A 20,204-nucleotide genomic window follows, 5' to 3' on the forward strand; every position below is an offset into this window, starting at 1 on the left:
ACAACCAAAACGTTTGTATGAAAGGACTTTTGTTGGTTTAGAAGCTATACTTGCAACGGAAATTTATTCTGAATTCTAGACCACGCAAAAATCCTCTCATCAGTATCCAAAGTAGAAGAGAAACATAAATTAAAGAACATTGAACCTGTGATGAAAAAGTAGTATTCCTAATTTCTAAAAATCCTATTCCTAAATTCCTAAGAGAGAGGAGAGAACCTCTCTCTCTAAAAACAATATCTAAAACTATGAAAAGTGAATTATGAAAGCATAATTATGAATGGATGCATTCCCCCACTTTATAGCCTCTAATCTATGTTCTCTGGGCCAAAAACTGGGTCAAAAATAGCCCAGAAATTGCTGATTGTGAAATCTGGTCCGTACAGGTCGCAGCAAAATGACGCGGAGGCGTCATCCACGCGTTTGCGTGGAATGAGATTCGAAGATACGACACGTCCGCATGGAGTGCGTGTTCACGTCACCTATCTGTACGGCCACTATAGTGAATTATATATCAAATCGAAGCCCCAGACGTTAGCTTTCCAACGCAAATGAAACCGAATTATTTGAATCTCTGTAGCTCAAGTTATGATCGTTTTAGTACGAGAGGGTCAGACTGACAGCTTTGCAGTTTCTTCAACTTCATGTATTCCTTCCACTTTTGCATGCTTCCTTTCCATCCTCTAAGCCATTCCTGCCCTATAATTTCTGAAATCACTTAACACACATATCAAGGCATCTAATGGTAATAAGAGAGGATTAAATAAAAGGAAATAAAAGCCAAAGAAGCATGTTTTCAATCATAGCACAGAATCAGGAAGGAAAATATAAAACATGCAAATCATATGAATAAGTGGGTAAAGAGTTGATAAAAACCACTCAATTGAGCACAAGATAAACCATAAAATAGCGGTTTATCAACCTCCCCACACTTAAACATTAGCATGTCCTCATGCTAAGCTCAATAGAAGCTATAAAGGAGTGAAGAGGAATGATAGAATGTATGAAATGCAACCTATCTATATGAATGCAACTACATGCAAAGATGGTTCTACCTACTTGGTGAAAAAATAATTAAATCTTTCAAGAACAAATATGAACTGGATTTCACTAATTCAAATCACAAAATACAATACAAATAACTTGCAAGAAGAAGATAGCTCATGAAAGCAGGGAACATAGAATTAAGCACTGAACCCTTACTGGTAGTGTATATCATTCTAACTCTCAAGTGTCTAGGGTCAATTCTCTCAACTCTCTACTAATCTTGCTTTCTATAGCTTGCTCTTCATCTAACAATCAATAAAAATTTAATGCACCAATACACAAATCAAGAGGTCTTTTAAGGGTTGTAATGGGGTTAGGGTCAAGGTAGGATTGTATTTGGCCAAGTGGACTAAAATCTGAATCCTTAATTAACATAAACTTTTCACCTAACTTAAGACAATCCAATTAATTAAAATGCAAAATCTAACTTCCCATTAACTGTGCTTTCCACATGTTCATGCATCCTAAAATTGAGTTTAGTACATACGCATTGATACCAACACTTACTTTGGGGCATTTTGTCCCCTTTTATTAATTGCTCTTTTCTTTTTCTTTTTCACTTTTTTTTTCTTTTTATTTTTCTCAATGCATATGATTAAAGTATTGAATGCAATAATATGTGCTCAATTATTATTTTGCACATTTTCACTAAAATATACAACACCCAATTATTCAAACCCAACTTTCCCACACTTAAATCATGAGCACTTTTACTAGTCTAAGCTAACCAAGGATTCAAATTAATGACATTATTGTTTTCTGCTTAGAGTTAGTAATGAGCTAAAGTAAAGAACAAATGGGTATATTAGGCTCAAATTGGTTTGCAAAGGATAATGAAAGGGTAAGGCCATATGGGTATGTAAGCTTAGTAAAACAAGGGCCTCAACCATATCAGTGCATGCATACATCAAACAATGGAAATATAGAATTAAGCAAGACAAAGATCACAATTTTAGAGAGAAAAACACAAACCAAAAATAAAATATTGGTTGATAAAATGCAACCAATCAAATAGGCTCAAAATCTCACTGGTTTTGTGTGTTCGAGCTTTAAACCATGTTCCAAAATAAGATTTCTTCAAACAAGTTTTTCAAAAAGTTTTATTCAAATTAGTGAAATACGATAAAAATTTCTTGAAAAAGAAAATATTACTTTAACCAAGTGGTAAAATATGCACAAAAAAACAGACATGCAATCAAACATGCAAATGCAACAATGAAAAACAAAAATTGGTGTTGAGAAGGGACTAACTAACCCGTGGAGATCGGTATCGACCTCCCCACACTTAAAGGTTACACCATCCTCGGTGCATGCAAAGATGTGCAGGTGGCGGGGGTTGTGGTTCCTCAGCTGGTGCACTTTTTGTTCCTTTCTTTGCCGGTGGTTTGGGAGTAGCTTTCTCTTTACCCTTCTTGGTGGCCATCCTGAAAGGGGAAAAAGAAAGTAACAAGTAAAGCTAGGGGTTCCAGCAAGGAAGAGAACGGGAAAGGTGGTAATCAATGCACAGTAAAGAAGAATGACGTTAACACATGGTCATGACTACATGTGAAAAGTCACCAATGGAAATATAGCAAGTGCATGTGATGACAGTTAAATGCAAGATGTTTATTGTCATGCTGGCAAAGGCATGAGTAGCATAGATCAAGCATTTAATGTCCAAGTTAGATTACCAAATTTTCCAAACTAATAATATGCTTGTATGGACAATTATAAATAATTAATAAAATATAAAAAGGTTTTGTGAAAAACAGGCATGAAAGTAGGATAACAGAAAAGTAGTGCGTGATGCCATACGGGCTTTTTCACATAGCATGCATGGTAAATAAGTTATTGAAAGTGTTAAAATAAACATGCAAGAAACCCTACAAAAATAATGTATAATTGTCAAACAGTTCCTTTTAATAATTCACAAGCAAAATGTGGAAAATAATGATCCAAATAAATTTCCAACACCAACATAAAAATGCATGAAAATAAAAAAAGAAAGGAGAAAGAAGGAAGAAGAAAGAAGAAAAGATGGAAGAGATTAGGATTAGAGAAGAAAGAATAAGATAATTGGCGCTGATCTGGATAAGTTGTGCGGCGCAGGTGACGCAGACGCGTGGTGCACGCGATCACGTGGGGTGTGATGAATTTAAGTGACGCGGACACGTGGGGCACGCGGACGCGTGACTCGAATTGTGCTAGTGGCACGAGAGTAGCCTCGCGCACGCACAACTCTCTGTTTAAATGCATTTTAGCCAAAAATCTAGGGTGACGCGGTCGCGTGGTTGACGCGATTGCGTGGGTGGCCTAAATTTGAAAACGGCACGGATGCGTGGGGCACGCGTACACGTGGCAGGGCATGTGCTTCTAGAACGAGTCCAGCCCAATTCTAGCTCAACTTTCGGCCATACACTCTTTTTACGTCAATTTTAGGGCACGCATTCGCGTGGGCGACGCGGGCGCGTGGGAGGCATTTTTTCCACATAACGCGGACGCATCAGCGACGCGGTCGCGTGGATCAATTTGTGCCAAAGGCACGCCTCCAGCCACGCTTTCGCGTGACTCTTTGTTCAATTTTGTTTTCTTCTCAACGCACCTACGACGCGGACGCGTCGCGTGCGATTTCTTCTCCTTTTTTTTTTGTTGATGCAGTATGCAGAATGCAATGCTAACATGAATGTTATGCAGAATTCCAGGTTCAATCAAAACTCAAAAACAAACAAAACATACTGGAATTAAAACTGAAAAGGGACGATCATACCATGGTGGGTTGTCTCCCACCTAGCACTTTTAGTTAAAGTCCTTAAGTTGGACATTTGGCGAGCTCCTTGTCATGGTGGCTTATGCTTGTACTGATCCAGGAATCTCCACCAATATTTGCAAATCCAATATCTTCCAGGATCCCAAATCTTGTTTCTGCACCCGTCTTCAAGTTGATTATCATGATTCCATCCGGGTGGTTCAGCTTTAGAATTCTCACTGAAGCATCCAAACAACTTTCTAGACCCATTCAATTGAGCTCTATACCAACCTTTGCAGTAAAACTTAAAGCTTCCAACCATAATGAACTTTGCAGGACAATTCTCACCACTGACCATCTTCCTCTGAATCTTTATGCCACAAAGAGCTCTAAGTTGACCATCCATCTCCAGTAGCCCATATTCAAGTTGAATTAGAAAGCTAAGGGATATGAATTTTACCCACTTGAATGCTGTGAAGGATGATGGCAACTTAGGGGGAGGTGTTTTTAATGAACGTGCAAGCTCCACTCCCTTGTGCTCTTCTTCGACATCTGCCACCTCTTTATAATCTTCAATATCAACGCCTTCCTTTTGGTGAATTTCGTCCAATTCAATCTCTTCTTCATTGTTCACCAAGGGCATGGGATGTTGTGCTTCTTCTTCTTTAATCTCCATGTCGAGTCCAACGGGAGAGGATTCAAATGTAGATAAGAATTCATTAATGATTGAATCCATCTCTTGATCGTCTCCTTCAAAGTCTTCAACCATGATATGCTTTGGAGGTTGTACACCCTCCTCAACATCAGCTTCAAACGTCTTTGAAGGATGCTCTATAACTTGACTTTCCCATGGAGGTTCAGCATCTCATAAGTCTTTAACCACTTTTTCCTCTTCAATGGCAGGCGTAGCTTCTTCCAATTGTTCCAATACAAAATCATGTTGCTCGCTATCCACCGAAGTGCCCAACTTCTCCTTCCTGCTACGTTCTTCAGTAGATTTTCCACATGAAGCCATGGGGGTTCTTTGAATGTCCGAACGTCGGAAAGGCAATCGATTTCTTGCTTGATCCAGGAATTTAAGTATGAAATCGTATTCATCCTTTATGATTTCCTGTTCAACTATTTCTTCACCTTCAAGTACAAAATCCTCCTTGATGGCTTCTTTTCTATGATAACTCCCTTCAACTACTCCTTCATCTGCAAAGGTCTCTACTACCTTTACCTTTAGTGCCTCCTCTAGCTCCTTATGAAGTATGGATTCGCGAAGATGATCCTTTCTCTCTTGTTCCATGTCAATAGTATCATTGGGATCATGTTGCTCTTGGGTTGATGGATGTGGGTGCTCTTCCATAGATGGTGGTGATGGGATGAGTGGATCATTGTGTGGTTAAGATGGAAGTGCATTGGAGCTTGAGGGTTGAATATTGGGGGTAGAGGGTTGGTTCATGCGGGATATAAGTGCTTGAAGAGTAGAGGTGAGACTATTGATAGAGGCAAGTTTGCTTTCCATGGAGGTTTTTGGGGTGGATAGGAGGGTTCGTTTGTTGGGAGAAAAGATTCATAACACGGAAGTGGTTCCTCTTGATAAGGATATGGAGATGGTGTATATTGAGGTGGTGGTTCTGAGTATGGTTCATATGGTGGTTGGTGTGGTGAATAAGGGTTGGGGTCATATGGAGGTGAATGATGGAAAGGGGCTTGTGAGTGTGGTGGTTCAAAGTTATGTTGTGAGGATGGTCTCTGAGCATACGGTGGGGCTTGTCGATAGCTACTAGGCGGTCCACCATAGCTATCAGCTTGGTATGCATTGTAGGATGGTCTTTGTCTGTGATATTTTGGAAGGTGTTGTTGCCTAAAGGGTTGATCAGATCCTCTTGGCTCCGTCCATCTTTGATTGGTTTGACCTTGATGCATATTCCTGTTATAGCTTTCTCTTCCTGCAACATAGTTGGAACCAGACTCATAGCCAAAGGGGTGAGAGTTCATAGTAGTAGGAGAAAATAAAAACAAAAACTAACAAAAAGAAAATATTTTGAAAAAGAAATATGGTTTTTGAAAAAGATAAGAAAATATTTTTGAAAAAGATATGATTTTTTAAAAAGGATAAGATAAGATAAAAAAAATTTTAAAATCTGAAAATACTTTTTTTTTGAAAACTATTTACAATAACCAATAATAAGGCACACGTTTGCAATTCTCCGGCAACGGCGCCATTTTGAAGAACTGAAGATTGATGGTTTAGAAGTTATAGTAAACTCTCGTTGTAAGTATAGTTACTAAACCAGGCAATCAACCTTTCTTACAAACATTTTGGTTGTCACAAGTAACAAACCCTTTTTAAAATTGATAACCGAGTATTCAAACCTCGGGTCGTCTTCTCAAGGAATTGCAGGGAGGTATGTTTTATTATTGGTTATGGAAAAACAGTGTTTGGGTTTGAAAAAGGGTTTTAAGCAAGAGAAATAGATTGCAAGAATTAATAAATTAATAACTAATAAAACTCCTGGCAAAGTATGAAAACTGGAAGTCCTATCCTAGTTATCCTTATCAATTGTGATGAGAATTGGATTTTTCTCCCACTAAGTTAACCTCTAACTATGAAGTTAAGTGGACAGAATAAGTTTGGTTCCTCAAGTCCTAGTCTTTCCTTAGGAAAGACTAGAGTTAGTGGAACTCAAGTTAATTCTTGAAGAATTCCAAAATTCAATCAACAATGAGTTTGACAACTCAAGAGTTACCAATTAATCAATTAAAGCCAAGAATATAAAAAGCTAAATGAACATCATAGATCTGAAAATACCTCACTTGTATTTAAATATAAATTTAAATCTAACATGGAAAGATTTATGAATCAAATGGGCAACATAAATAATAAACAGATAAAAGTATTAGAGTATCCAAAGTAGAAGAGAAACATAAATTAAAGAACATTGAACCTGTGATGAAAAAGTAGTATTCCTAATTTCTAAAAATCCTAATCCTAAATTCCTAAGAGAGAGGAGAGAACCTCTCTCTCTAAAAACTACAACTAAAACTATGAAAAGTGAATTATGAAAGCATAATTATGAATGGATGCATTCTCCCACTTTATAGCCTCTAATCTGTGTTCTATGGGCCGAAAACTGGGTGAAAAACAGCCAAGAAATCACTGATTGTGAAATCTGGTCCTTACAGGTCGCGGCAAAGTGACGCGGAGGCGTCATCCACGCGGTTGCGTGGAATGAGATTCGCAGATGCGATGCGTCCACATGGAGCGCGCGTTCGTGTCGCCTATCTGTATGGCCACTATGGTGAATTATATATCAAATCGAAGCCCCGGACGTTATCTTTCCAACGCAAGTGGAACAGCATCATTTGCCCCTCTTTAGCTCAACTTATGATCATTTTAGTGCGAGAAGGTCAGGTTGACAGCTTTGCAGTTCCTTCAACTTCTTGTATTCCTTCCACTTTTGCATGCTTCCTTTCCATCCTCTAAGCCATTCCTGCCCTATAATTTCTGAAATCACTTAACACACATATCAAGACATCTAATGGTAATAAGAGAGGATTAAATAAAAGGAAATAAAAGCCAAATAAGCATGTTTTCAATCATAGCACAGAATCAGGAAGGAAAATATAAAACATGCAAATCATATGAATAAGTGGATAAAGAGTTGATAAAAACCACTCAATTGAGCACAAGATAAACCATAAAATAGTGATTTATCACTGATGAAATTAGAGAGGCAGTGTGGGATTGTGAGTCATTGAATGCGCCAGGCTGGGATGGGTACAACATGAATTTCATCAAACGGTGCTGGGATGAGATTGGAGTGGAATTTACAGCAACTGTGATGGGGTTCTTTTACACATCCAGGTTACCAACAGATTCCAATATTACGTGGGTGGCGCTGGCCCCTAAGTTCATTGGTGTGAAGGAGATTAAAGACCTCAGACCTATTAGCATGGTTGGATGTGTGTACAAGGTTATTTCGAAGGTGCTAGTTAGGAGGATGAGAGCAGTGATGCCAAGATTAGTAGGGGAGACTCAGAGCGCGTTTGAAAAGGGTAGGAAAATTCATGATTGGGCTCTCATAGCGTGTGAAATAGTGCACTGGCTTAAAGGGAGAAAAAAGGAGGCAGCCATAATCAAGTTAGATTTCCAAAAAGCTTATGACAGAGTAAAGTGGAGTTTTGTGGATATTGTGCTGCAAAAGATGGGATTTGGGTGAAGTTGGAGGGCGTGGGTTAAGGAGTGTGTGACCACAGCTTCTATGTTAGTCCTGATTAATGGTTCACCATCTAAACCGTTTAAAATGGAAAGGGGCTTGAGACAAGGCAACCCACTTTTTCCTTTCTTGTTTGTGCTGGTTGTGGATGTTCTGCATAGAATGGTTAGTGAGGCGGTTAGGATCGGACGCATTTCTCCTTTGGTGGTTGGTCGAGACAGTGTGGAGCTATCGCACCTTCAATTTGCTGATGACACTATTCTGTTCTGTCCACCAGAAGACGAGACTATGAAAAATTACAAGCGGCTACTACGATGGTTTGAGTTGATGTCAGGGCTCAGTATTAATTTTGAAAAGTCCAGTCTGATTTCGATCAATTGTGAAGAGCAGTGGGTACAACGTATGTGTAGATTGTGGGGTTGTAAGGAAGATACCCTCCCTATGAAGTACCTTGGAGTCCCCTTAGGAGCAAATCCAAGGCTGGTTAAGACTTGGAAGCCTATAATCGATAAGGTGGAAGAGAAACTAAGCCTTTGGAAAGCTAAGGTGCTAAACAAAGCGGGCAAATTGGTGCTTATCAAATCAGTCTTGAATAGCTTGCCGGTGTTTACTTAAGTTTATATAAGATACCAAAGGCAGTTGCTGAGAAGTTGATTTCATTACAGAGAAGATTTCTATAGAGTAAGATGAATAGGAGGAATGGTATGGCATTAGTGAGATGGGAGTTGGTGCAGGCCCCTAAGAAGTTAGGTGGGTTGGGAGTTGGAGATGCTATGATTCGTAACACTGCACTGTTGTTTAAATGGTGGTGGCGCTTTGCTAAGGAAGAGTGCCCGTTGTGGAAGCAGGTGGTATGTTCCTGTAATAATCTGAGGCCAAATGAGTTACTGTCCACTCAAGTGATACCCACTAGAGGAGGCCCATGGAAAGATATTTTCCATATACAAATTAAAGAGCAGCATATAAGGGATAAGATGATTACAGGCCTGGCTATGGAGATTGGTGATGGACGACAGACTCGATTTTGGAAAGATGTTTGGTTACAGTGCGGATCTTTGAAAGATCGGTTCCCCAGACTCTTCTCTACTTCAAACCAATGTGGTTCAGTTATTGGGGATTGTGGGTTTTGGGATGGGTTAAAGTGGGTTTGGAACTTCCAATAGAGGCGTGAGCTCTTTCAGTGGGAGCTTCTGAGTTAGTTACATGAGGCCTTGAGACCTGTGGGCTGGTGAACAATAGAGAAGATAGAGTTGTATGGCAATATGATAAACTTGGTATCTTTTCAACTAACTCCTTTGTGCATGTGTTACAAGAAGGAATACTATCAGAGGATGTTACCAGTTACAGCCTCACGAAAACTATCTGGAAAGGGCTGGTTCCACCAAGAGTGGAGCTATTTGCTTGGTTTGTCCTGGTAGGCAGGGTGAATACTAAGGAACGACTAAACCGGTTCGGGATTATTAGCCAGGATAATAAGAGTTGTGTTTTATGTAATAAGGATGTTGAGCAAGTACATCACTTATTTCTTGGCTGTGAATTCTCTTGGCAGGTGTAGAGTGCTTGGATATCTGTGTTTGGCCGGTGCTGGACTTTTCCAGGGTTACTGAAGAACCATTTCCTAAGTTGGACAGATGAGCCGCGTAGGAAAGAGGATCGAAAACAGCGTTTGAGGTGCTTCTATGATCATTTGGCACATTTAAATGGAGCGGAATAGGAGGATATTTCATAATAAAAGCAAAGGCGTAGAAGATATCATCAACATGACCGTGCTTAGCTGCGACGAGTGAAGAGGTGTACATTCCTAGTGTTGTTGATGGCTATGCCGAAGATGACATGTGGATTTCATTTCTTTGGGTTTTAGCACTGTTTGGAGTTGCCTGTCTGTTTATGTTGTTTGTCTATTACTGTTTGCTCCACCTTAGTGTGTTGAGCTTTTGTTTTCAAAAAAAAAAAAAAATTTCTATACGTCAATAGTGCTTTTATAACGTACCTGAGTTTTGTTAAGACTTGAAATCTTTAGAAATTGTTTTACAAAATGTGATAACCTAAGAAATAATAGTCTTAAAGAAACTCTATAAAAAGCTTTTCACCTCACGCTAATATGTTCTATTATTCACAACTCATTAGATTTGATAAGCTTTTAAAGTTCATTTATTTCTTAAAAAAAAGTTTAAGCACAATTCAACCCCTTATCATTACATTTAGTCATTTTAATTTGATAGCTTAAATCGGTTAACTCACTCTATAACAAAAAAAATAGATTTACAAAATTCTTGATTAACTAAAAAGGTTTAAAGTAAAACATAAAATATCTATATTTAATAAAATTGATAAATAAATATTAAAATCAAATTTTGATTCAAAGTAATTAAATAATTTTATAATTTTACTATATGTAAAAATAATTTTTGAAAGAGTAAAAGAAAATATGAGAAAACCTACTTAATTCTCGAGTTACACAAGTTTTTTTAAAAATAACTAAATATTTAGAGTAAACAGTCATTTTAGCACTCATCCAAAAATTTTAATTTTAACAAAATGATTACTGAAAAGGTGGTAATGACAAAATGGCTCTAAATAAATATATTCTATTTGACAAAATAATTTAATATTTTGTCGATGGTTAATTTACCTAGTCAAATGTTAATTAAATATTTTATAAAAGTACCTATTTATCTTTACTTTTTAATATAAAATTATTAATTTACTTGCAAACACTTTCTATCTATTTCATTACTATTGCCATTCTCCCTACCCTCATCCTGTCATCACACCTTCTCCCCTTTGCTATTAGCATGAATACTTCTACTTTTATATCTCTACTTCCACCACCACTACTACAACATTAATTTACACAGTTTCTAGGGGTGAGCACGGGTAGCGGATACCCGATTATCCGTCCAAACCCGAATCGAACCAATTAAATTTGGTTCTAAAACCAATGGGTAATCGGGTCCAATCCGAACCAAACTGATGGCTTTTGCTAGTAATTGGTTCGGGTATCGGTTTTGGGGGTGCGAAACTCAAACCAACCCGCGAACCCGATCATATATTAATTAAATAAAAAAATAAAAAAATATATGGATTTTCCATTAGACAATGATTATTCATTATTAATATGTTTGGATTTTAATGAGTTTAGATTTTTATGTATTTGGTGTTTAACATGTTTTGATTATTTCTATTAATGTTACATGTTTATTGTACTTGTTGAATTTTTAAGATAAAAATTTAGTTTTTTTTTATGAATTTCAAAGTCATCGGGTACCCAATTATCCGAACCGAACCAATCCATTCTTAATCGGTTTGGTTTGGTTCGGGTATATGTACAAAAAAATACAAATCCGAACCAATTACATTTTGATCGGTTTGATTCTAATTTTACCATAAACTCGAACCAAACTGACCGTGCTCACCCCTAACAGTTTCGTCTTCATTCCCCTCATGCACTCTCTCTTTTTCTCTCTCCCTCTCATTTCTTTTTTTTATTGATATCTATGTTTCTTCCTCTTTTGTCGTTCTTTTTCTTCCTACGAATTTCGATTTGTTTCTTTTTTAATTTATATTTCTTGATCTATTTTTGTTGATAACAATTTTAGGTGTATGACAGTGATAAATGAGTTAGAATTTGACATTTCACAATAGAAGTTGAGAGTGATGGTGGTGGGTGAGAGGTAGGGACAATGGGGGTAGGATGTGATTGTGCTGATAGTAATGATAATGGTGATATCGGTGAGTGAGGAACGGCAGGATGGGATAGTGACAAAAGGAATTATGAAATGAGGTATGGAGTCGATAGTGGTGATGATGACTATGCTGATGATGCTAGTGAGTGAGGACGGATGGATAGGGTAGTGGTAAAGGAATGAGATAAGGTTAGGGTGATAGTGGTGATGATGCCAGTAGGTGAGGTTGGATGACAAACTAGGGCTGTAATAGAGGAATCAAATGGCAAAAAAGAATGGAGGTGGGCATGATGGTGATGATGATGATATCAATAGATGAGAGCAGATTTGTAATTTTCTTAAAAGTCTAACTATTGATTGAAAAAAATAACTATTGACTAAATATTTGGGTCATTTTGTCAAATGAAATATTTTTTGTAAGTCATTTTATCATTAGTATTTTTTTGGTATCGCTTTGTCAAAGTCAAAATCTTTTGAGTGCCATAATAACTATTTACTCAAATATTTAATTATATATATTGAAAACATTAGCTCAACTTACAACTTTCATAGAACAAAATTAGCCATATACGAATTATAACCTATTCTCATAGTTTCTGTTATGAGGTATTACCTAAAATCAGGTTGAATTTTAGCCTGGACGTGAGGTCTAAACATCTACGATTTGAGGGTTCTGACTTGATTGCCAGGACAGTGGTTGTTACAACGTTCTCTCTTAGACAGTAGTAGAAGATACCTGCAAGAGATTTTGATACTTACGTTAGCAAAGGTTTAAGTAGGTTTAAGTGAGATTGGATTGAAAAAAAATATCTGAGTGTTGCATGTATTTATAGAGTTATATATGTGACCTAGTCGTTCCTTAGGGATGACTTCAAATAATCGTGAGTGGTTATTCCGTTACAAAGTAAAAAAATACCCATATTTGAGTTGGTCCTTAATGGAGATAACCATAGCGGGAAAGAATTTATCTTGCTTTTTAAGTTGGGTTGGATACAAATTATTGGAATCCGTATTTAAATTAGTCCGACTCATGTGGAAAATGCCACATGTACTAGGTTCGTCATTGTTGGGTTGACTTTGCACAGCCCAATTTCAAGTATAGCTCGCCAACTAACAAAAATATGGGATTGGACTAATGTTTAGTAAGGTATGATAAGCTATTATATAATTTATAGTTATTTTAAATAATATTTATGATTTTAATGTGATTTTTTGTGCATAATATGAATAAATAAAATTATAATTTTATTTTCTAATATTTAATGAAAGTATTTGAATGCAGAAACATAAATTATTGCTGGAGTTTTAAAACTTAAACAACACAATTTTATAAAGAAATTTTTTGTAAAATAAATAAATAAGGAAGATGTACTAAGTATAAAATAAAAATATGTAAATAGAAGACTCTAGTATTAATATAATTAATTCAATAAAGATTATTCATATTTGTAGTAACACAGAGAGACAGACAGACAAACAGACAGAGAGACACACACACAGAGAGAGAGAGAGAGAGACTATTAGTAATGTATAAAAAGATAGGAGAGTGTTTTTATTGCTGTGTGTATTATTCTTCATATCATACTCTCTATTTATAGGCGTACAAAAGTTAAAATTTTAAATATAATTAACTTCAGTCTTCCTTTGATAATCTGAACTTTTTACTTAAAAAAGTTAGCTGCCCAAACATTAATGGGCATCCACCTCATGCATCCTTATCACAACACTTCCCTTTGGATGACCATTTAGGATTATGCCTCATTAAAATCTTACTAAAGAAAAATTCAAGGGAAAAAAACTTTAGTAAAGGAGTACAAAATCCTTTATGATGGAGACTACCTCATTAAAAACTTTGTCAAGAAAAATTCAATGAGAAAAAACTTGACCAAAGGAAAAAGAGTACAGTCTCCCTCTCTTGTCGACATTATTTAATATCTCGAGATCGGCGCATCCTAATTTGATGTACCAATCTTTCAAAAGAGGATTTCGGGAGTGACTTTGTAAATAAATCTGTTAGATTGTCACGTGAGCGGATCTGTTGGACCTCAATTGCTCCTTGATTTTGAAGATTATGAGTGAAGAAGAATTTGGGAGAAATATGCTTTGTTCTATCACCTTTGATATATCCACCTCTAAGCTGAACAATTCATGCTGTATTATCTTCAAACAGAACAGTTGGAGCTATCTTATGATTAATCAGTTCACATGATGACGCAATATATTGGATCAAACTCTTGAGCCAAAAACACTAGCGACTAGCTTCATCTATCCCTAGTATTTCAACATGATTAGAGGATGTTGCGGCAATCGTCTATTTTGTGGACCTCTATGATATAGTTGTACCACCCTATGTGAACAATTATCCTGTTTGAGATCTTCCTTTGTGTGGATCAAACAAGTATCCAACATCTGTATAGCCAACTAATTGTAACTTGGATTCATATGGATAAAACAGACCCATATCAATCGTTCCATGAAGATATCGAAAAATTTGTTTGATTCCATTCCAATGTCTCTTGGTTGGAGAGGAACTATACCTTGCTAGTAAATTCACCACAAATGATATGTCAGGCTGTGTATTATTAGCAAGATACATTAGTGATCCAATGGCAATAAGATATGGTAGTTCAAGACCAATGATATCTTCATTTTCTTCTTTAGGACGGAATTGATCTTTTTCCACATCTAAAGACCTTACGATCATTTGGGTACTTGATAGGCGAAATTGTGATCATCAACAATGGCTCCAAAAACTTAGTGCTCTCAAATGTGAACCACACTTTGTCACAACTCCACACAACTAACCAGCAAGTGCACTGGGTCGTCCAAGTAATACCTTACGTGAGTAAGGGTCGATCCCATGGAGATTGTTGGTATGAAGCAAGCTATGGTCATCTTGTAAATCTCAGTCAGGTGGATAATAAATGGTTATGGAGTTTTCGAATAATAATTATAAATAAACAGAAAATAAAGATAGAGTTACTCATGTAATTCAATGGTGAGAATTTCAGATAGGCGTATGAAGATGCTGTGCTCCTTTTGAATCTCCGCTTTCCTACTGCCTTCATCCAATCCTTCTTACTCCTTTCCATAGCAAGCTATATGTAGGGCATCACCATTATCAATGGCTACATCCCATTCTCTCAGTGAAAATGGTCCAAATGCTCTGTCACAGCACGGCTAATCATCTGTCGGTTCTCGATCATGTCGGAATAGAATCCATTGATTCTTTTGCGCTTGTCATCACGCCCAACAATGCGAGTTTAAAGCTCGTCACAGTCATTCAATCCCTGAATCCTACTCGGAATACCACAGACAAGGTTTAGACTTTCCGGATTCTCATGAATGCCGTCATCACTTCTAGCTTATACCACGAAGATTCTGATCAAAAAATCCAAGAGATATGTGCCCGGTCTAAGGTAGAACAGAAGTGGTTGTCAGTCACGCGTTCATAGGTGAGAATGATGATGAGTGTCACGGATCATCACATTCATCATGGTGAAGTGCAACGAATATCTTAGAAAAGGAATAAACTGAATTGAATAGAAAATATTAGTAATTGCATTGAAACTCGAGGTACAGTAGAGCTCCACACCCTTAATCTATGGTGTGTAGAAACTCCACCATTGAAAATACATAAGTGATGAAGGTCCAGGCATGGCCGAATGGCCAGCCCCCAAAATATGATATGAAATTCGGAAATAGGGAGAAGGACCAGATATGTGGTCAAAGACGACTAATACAATAGTAAAATGTCTTATTTATACTAGACTAGCTACTAGGGTTTACAGAAGTAAGTAATTGATGCAGAGATCCACTTATGGGACCCACTTGGTGTGTGCTTGGGCTGAGCTTGAGCTTTACACGTGCAGAGGCTTCTTTTGGAGTAGAACGCCAAGTTGTAACGTGTTTTTGGCGTTCAACTCTGGTCCGTGACGCGTTTCTGGCGTTTGACTCCAGAATGCAACATGGAACTGGCGTTGAGCGCCAGTTTGTGTCGTCTAATCTCAAATAAGTATGGACTATTTGATGGAAAGCTCTGGATTTCTACTTTCCAACATCGTTGATAGCGCACCATTTGGAGTTCTATAGCTCCAGAGAATCCATTTCGAGTGCAGGGAGGTCAGAATCCAATAGCATCAGCAATCCTTTGTCAGCCTTCTTATCAGAGTTTTGCTCAGGTCCCTCAATTTCAGCCAGAAAATAACTGAAATCACAGAAAAATACACAAACTCATAGTAAAGTCCAGAAATGTGAATTTAGCATAAAAACTAATGAAAACATCCCTAAAAGTAGCTAGATCCTACTAAAAACTACCTAAAAATAATGCCAAAAAGCGTATAAATTATCCGCTCATCACAACACCAAACTTAAATTGTTGCTTGTCCCCAAGCAACTGAAAATCAATTAGGATAAAAAGAAGAGAATATACTATAAAGTTCAAAATATCAATGAATATTAGTTCTAACTAGATGAGCGGGACTTGTAGCTTTTTGCTTCTGAACAGTTTTGGCATCTCACTTTATCCTTTGAAGTTTAGAATGATTGGCATCTCTAGGAACTTAGAATTTCAGATAGTGTTATTGATTCTCCTAGTTATGTTTGTTGATTCTTGAACACAGCTACTTTTATGAGTCTTGGCCGTGGCCCTAAGCACTTTGTTTTCCAGTATTACCACCGGATACATAAATGCCACAGACACATGACTGGGTGAACCTTTTCAGATTGTGACTCAGCTTTGCTAAAGTCCGCAGTTAGAGGTTTCCAGAGCTCTTAAGCACACTCTTTTTGCTTTGGATCACGACTTTAACCACTCAATCTCAAGCTTTTCACTTAGACCTGCATGCCACAAGCACATGGTTAGGGATAGCTTGATTTAGCCGCTTAGGCCTGGATTTTATTTCCTTGGGCCCTCCTATCCATTGATGCTCAAAGCCTTGGATCCTTTTTATCCTTGCCTTTTGGTTTTAAGGGCTATTGGCTTTTTCTGCTTGCTTTTTCTTTTTCTTTCTATTTTTTCGCCAAATTTTTTTTCGCAAGCTTTTTCTTTTTCTTGCTTCAAGAATCAATTTCATGATTTTTCAGATTATCAATAACATTTCTCTTTGTTCATCATTCTTTCAAGAGCCAACAATTTTAACATTCATAAACAACAAGATAAAAAATATGCACTGTTCAAGCATTCATTCAGAAATAAAAAAGTATTGTCACCACATCAATATAATTAAACTAAATTCAAGGATAAATTCGAGACTCATGTACTTCTTGTTCTTTTGTATTAAAAACATGTCTCATTTAAGAAAGGTGAAGGATTCATGGAATTATTCATAGTCTTAAGACATAGACACTACATACTAATGATCATGAAGTAGAGACACAAAACATAAACAAACATATAGCATAAAAACCGAAAACAAACAATAGAGAAACAAGAACAAGGAATGAGTCCACCTTAGTGATGGTGGCGCCTTCTTCTTGAAGAACCAATGGTGCTCTTTTGAGCTCCTCTATGTCTCTTCCTTGCTTCTGTTGCTTGATCCCTAGTGATTTTGGTGCTCCTATCCTTAGTTACTCCCAATAGTTGTGTGGAGGAAAAGTTATCCCTTGAGGCATCTCAGGGATTTCTTGATGAGATCCATGAGTGGGCTCTCTTGATGTGCATTCAAATGCTCTATTACTGAGCTATGAACTCTTGAGATGAATCTCTCCATCTCCCATGACTCAAAGGTGGAAGCAATTACTTTCCGTTTTCTCTTTTCTTGAGGTTTCTCTGGCCTTAAGTGCCATCAATGGTTATGTAAAACGCCATCTGAGTGCAATCCTGGCATTTAACGCCAGATTGATGCTTGTTTCTGGCGTTAAACGCCAGCTTTATGCTTGTTCTGGGCGTTCAACGCCCATCTGCAGCATGTTTCTGGCGTTGAACGACAGCTTTCCTCAGTGTGCAATCCTGGCATTTAAACGCCAGATTGCTGCATGTTTCTGGCGTTCAACGCCAGATCCATGCTCTATTCTGGCATTGAACGCCAGCCAGATGCTCCTTACTGGCATTCAAATGCCAGTAAGCCCTTCCTCCAGGGTGTGCTGTTTCTTCTGCTGTTTTTTATTCTATTTTTAATTTTGGTATTTATTTTGTGACTCCACATGATCATGAACCTAATAAAACACAAAAGAACAATAAAAGAAAAATAAAATTAGATAAATAAAAATTGGGTTGCCTCCCAATAAGCGCTTCTTTAATGTCAATAGCTTGATAGTGGGTTCTCATGGAGCCCCACAGGTGTTCAGGTCAATGTTGTAGACTCCCAACACCAAACTTAGAGTTTGGATATGGGGTTTTAACACCAAACTTAGAGTTTGGTTGTGGCCTCCCAATACCAAACTTAAAGTTTGATTGTGGGGGCTTTGTTTGACTCTGTACTGAGAGAAGCTTTTCATGCTTCCTCTCTATTATTACAGAAGAACACCCTTGGGTTTTAAACACAAGGTAGTCCCCATTCAATTGAAGGACTAATTCTCCTCTGTTAACATCTATCACAGCTCCTGCTGTGGCTAGGAAAGGTCTTCCAAGGATGGTGCATTCATTATCCTCCTTCCTATTGTCTAAGATTATGAAATCAGCAGGGATGTAAAGGCCCTCAACCTTTACTAACACATCCTCTACCAATCCATACGCCTGTCTTACTGACTTATCTGCCATTTGTAATGAAAATATGGCAAGTTGTACCTCAATGATCCCCAGCTTCCCTATTACAGAGAGTGGCATAAGATTTATGCTTGACCCCAGGTCACACAGAGCCTTTTCAAAGGTCATGGTGCCTATGGTACAGGGTATTAAGAATTTTCCAGGATCTTGTCTCTTTTGAGGTAAAGTTTGCCGAACCCATGTATCCAGTTCACTAATGAGCAAGGGAGGTTCACCTTCCCAAGTCTCATTACCAAACAATTTGGCATTCAGCTTCATAATGGCTCCTAGATATTGAGCAACTTGCTCTCCAGTTACATCTTCATCCTCTTCAGAGGAAGAATAGTCTTCAGAGCTCATGAATGGTAGAAGGAGGTTTAATGGAATCTCTATGGTCTCTATATGAGCCTCAGATTCCTTTAGGTCCTCAATAGGGGACTCCTTCTTGCCTGAGAGATGTCCCATGAGGTCTTTCTCATTGGGATTCATGTCCTCTCCTTCCTCCATAGGTTCAACCATGTTGATTATGTCAATGGCCTTGCACTCTCTTTTTGGATTTTCTTCAGTATTGCTTGGGAGAGTACTAGGAGGAGTTTCAGTGACTTTCTTACTCAGCTGGCCCACTTGTGCCTCCAAATTTCTAATGGAGGACCTTATCTAACTCATGAAACTTAAAGTGGCCTTAGACAGATCAGAGACTAAGTTTGCTAAATTAGAGGTGCTCTGCTCAGAATTCTCTGTCTGTTGCTGAGAAGATGATGGATAAGGCTTGATATTGCTGAGCCTATTTCTTCCACCATTATTAAAGCCTTATTGAGGCTTTTGTTGATCCTTCCATGAGAAATTTGGATGATTTCTCCATGATAAATTATAGGTGTTTCCATAAGGTTCACCCATGTAATTTACCTGTGCTATTGCAGGGTTCTCAGGATCATAAGCTTCTACTTCAGAAGATGCCTCTTTAGTACTATTGGATGCATTTTGCCATCCATTCAGACTTTGAGAAATCATGTTGACTTGTTGAGTCAACATTTTGTTCTGAGCCAATATGGCATTCAAAGCATCAATTTCAAGAACTCCCTTCCTCTGAGGCGTCCCATTATTCACGAAATTCCTCTCAGAAGTGTACATGAATTGGTTATTTACAACCATTTCAATAAGTTCCTGAGCTTCTGCAGGTGTTTTCTTTAGGTGAATGGATCCACCTGCAGAATGGTCCAATGACATCTTAGAGAACTCATACAGACCATAATAGAATATATCTATCATGGTCTACTCTGAAAACATGTCAGAAGGACACTTTTTGGTCATCTGCTTGTATCTTTCCCAAGCTTCATAGAGGGATTCACCATCTTTTTGCTTGAAGGTCTGAACATCCACTCTAAGCTTGCTCAGCTTTTGAGGAAGAAAGAACTTAACCAAGAAGGCCGTGACCAGCTTATCCCAAGAGTCCAGGCTATCCTTAGGTTGTGAGTACAACCATGTTCTAGCTTTGTCTCTTACAGCAAAAGGGAAAAGCATGAGCCTGTAGACTTCAGGATCTACTCCATTAGTCTTAACAGTCTCATAGATCTGCAAGAACTCAGTTAAAAATTAGTAGGGATCTTCTGATAGAAGTCCATGAAACTTGCAGTTCTATTGCATTAGAGCAACTAATTGAGGCTTCAGCTCAAAATTGTTTGCTCCAATGGCAGGAATTGAGATGCTTCTTCCATCAAATTTGGAAGTAGGTGTAGTATAATCACCAAGCATCCTCCTTGCATTATTGTTGTTGGGTTCGGCTGCCATATCCTTTTCTTGTTCGAAAATCTCAGTAAGGTTGTCTTTGGATTGTTGTATTTTAGCTTCTCTTAATT

At 37.7% G+C, this 20,204-nt stretch overlaps 1 protein-coding gene and 1 non-coding gene across 2 annotated transcripts; both read left to right on the top strand.

Annotated features, from left to right (window-relative positions):
• Positions 1 to 8,064: 8,064 nt before the first annotated feature.
• Positions 8,065 to 8,592, top strand: LOC107470339 (uncharacterized). Its single transcript, XM_016089727.1, has one exon. The coding sequence runs from the start codon at positions 8,065 to 8,067 to the stop codon at positions 8,590 to 8,592; it is 528 nt and encodes a 175-aa protein (XP_015945213.1).
• An 11,041-nt stretch (positions 8,593 to 19,633) lies between these two features.
• Positions 19,634 to 19,737, top strand: LOC127743673 (small nucleolar RNA R71). Its single transcript, XR_008005057.1, has one exon. It is a non-coding gene; the product is annotated as a small nucleolar RNA R71 (small nucleolar RNA).
• The last annotated feature ends 467 nt before the right edge of the window (positions 19,738 to 20,204 follow it).

This window comes from Arachis duranensis, chromosome 10 (genome assembly GCF_000817695.3).
Source record: "Arachis duranensis cultivar V14167 chromosome 10, aradu.V14167.gnm2.J7QH, whole genome shotgun sequence".
Classification (NCBI taxonomy): Eukaryota; Viridiplantae; Streptophyta; class Magnoliopsida; order Fabales; family Fabaceae; genus Arachis; species Arachis duranensis.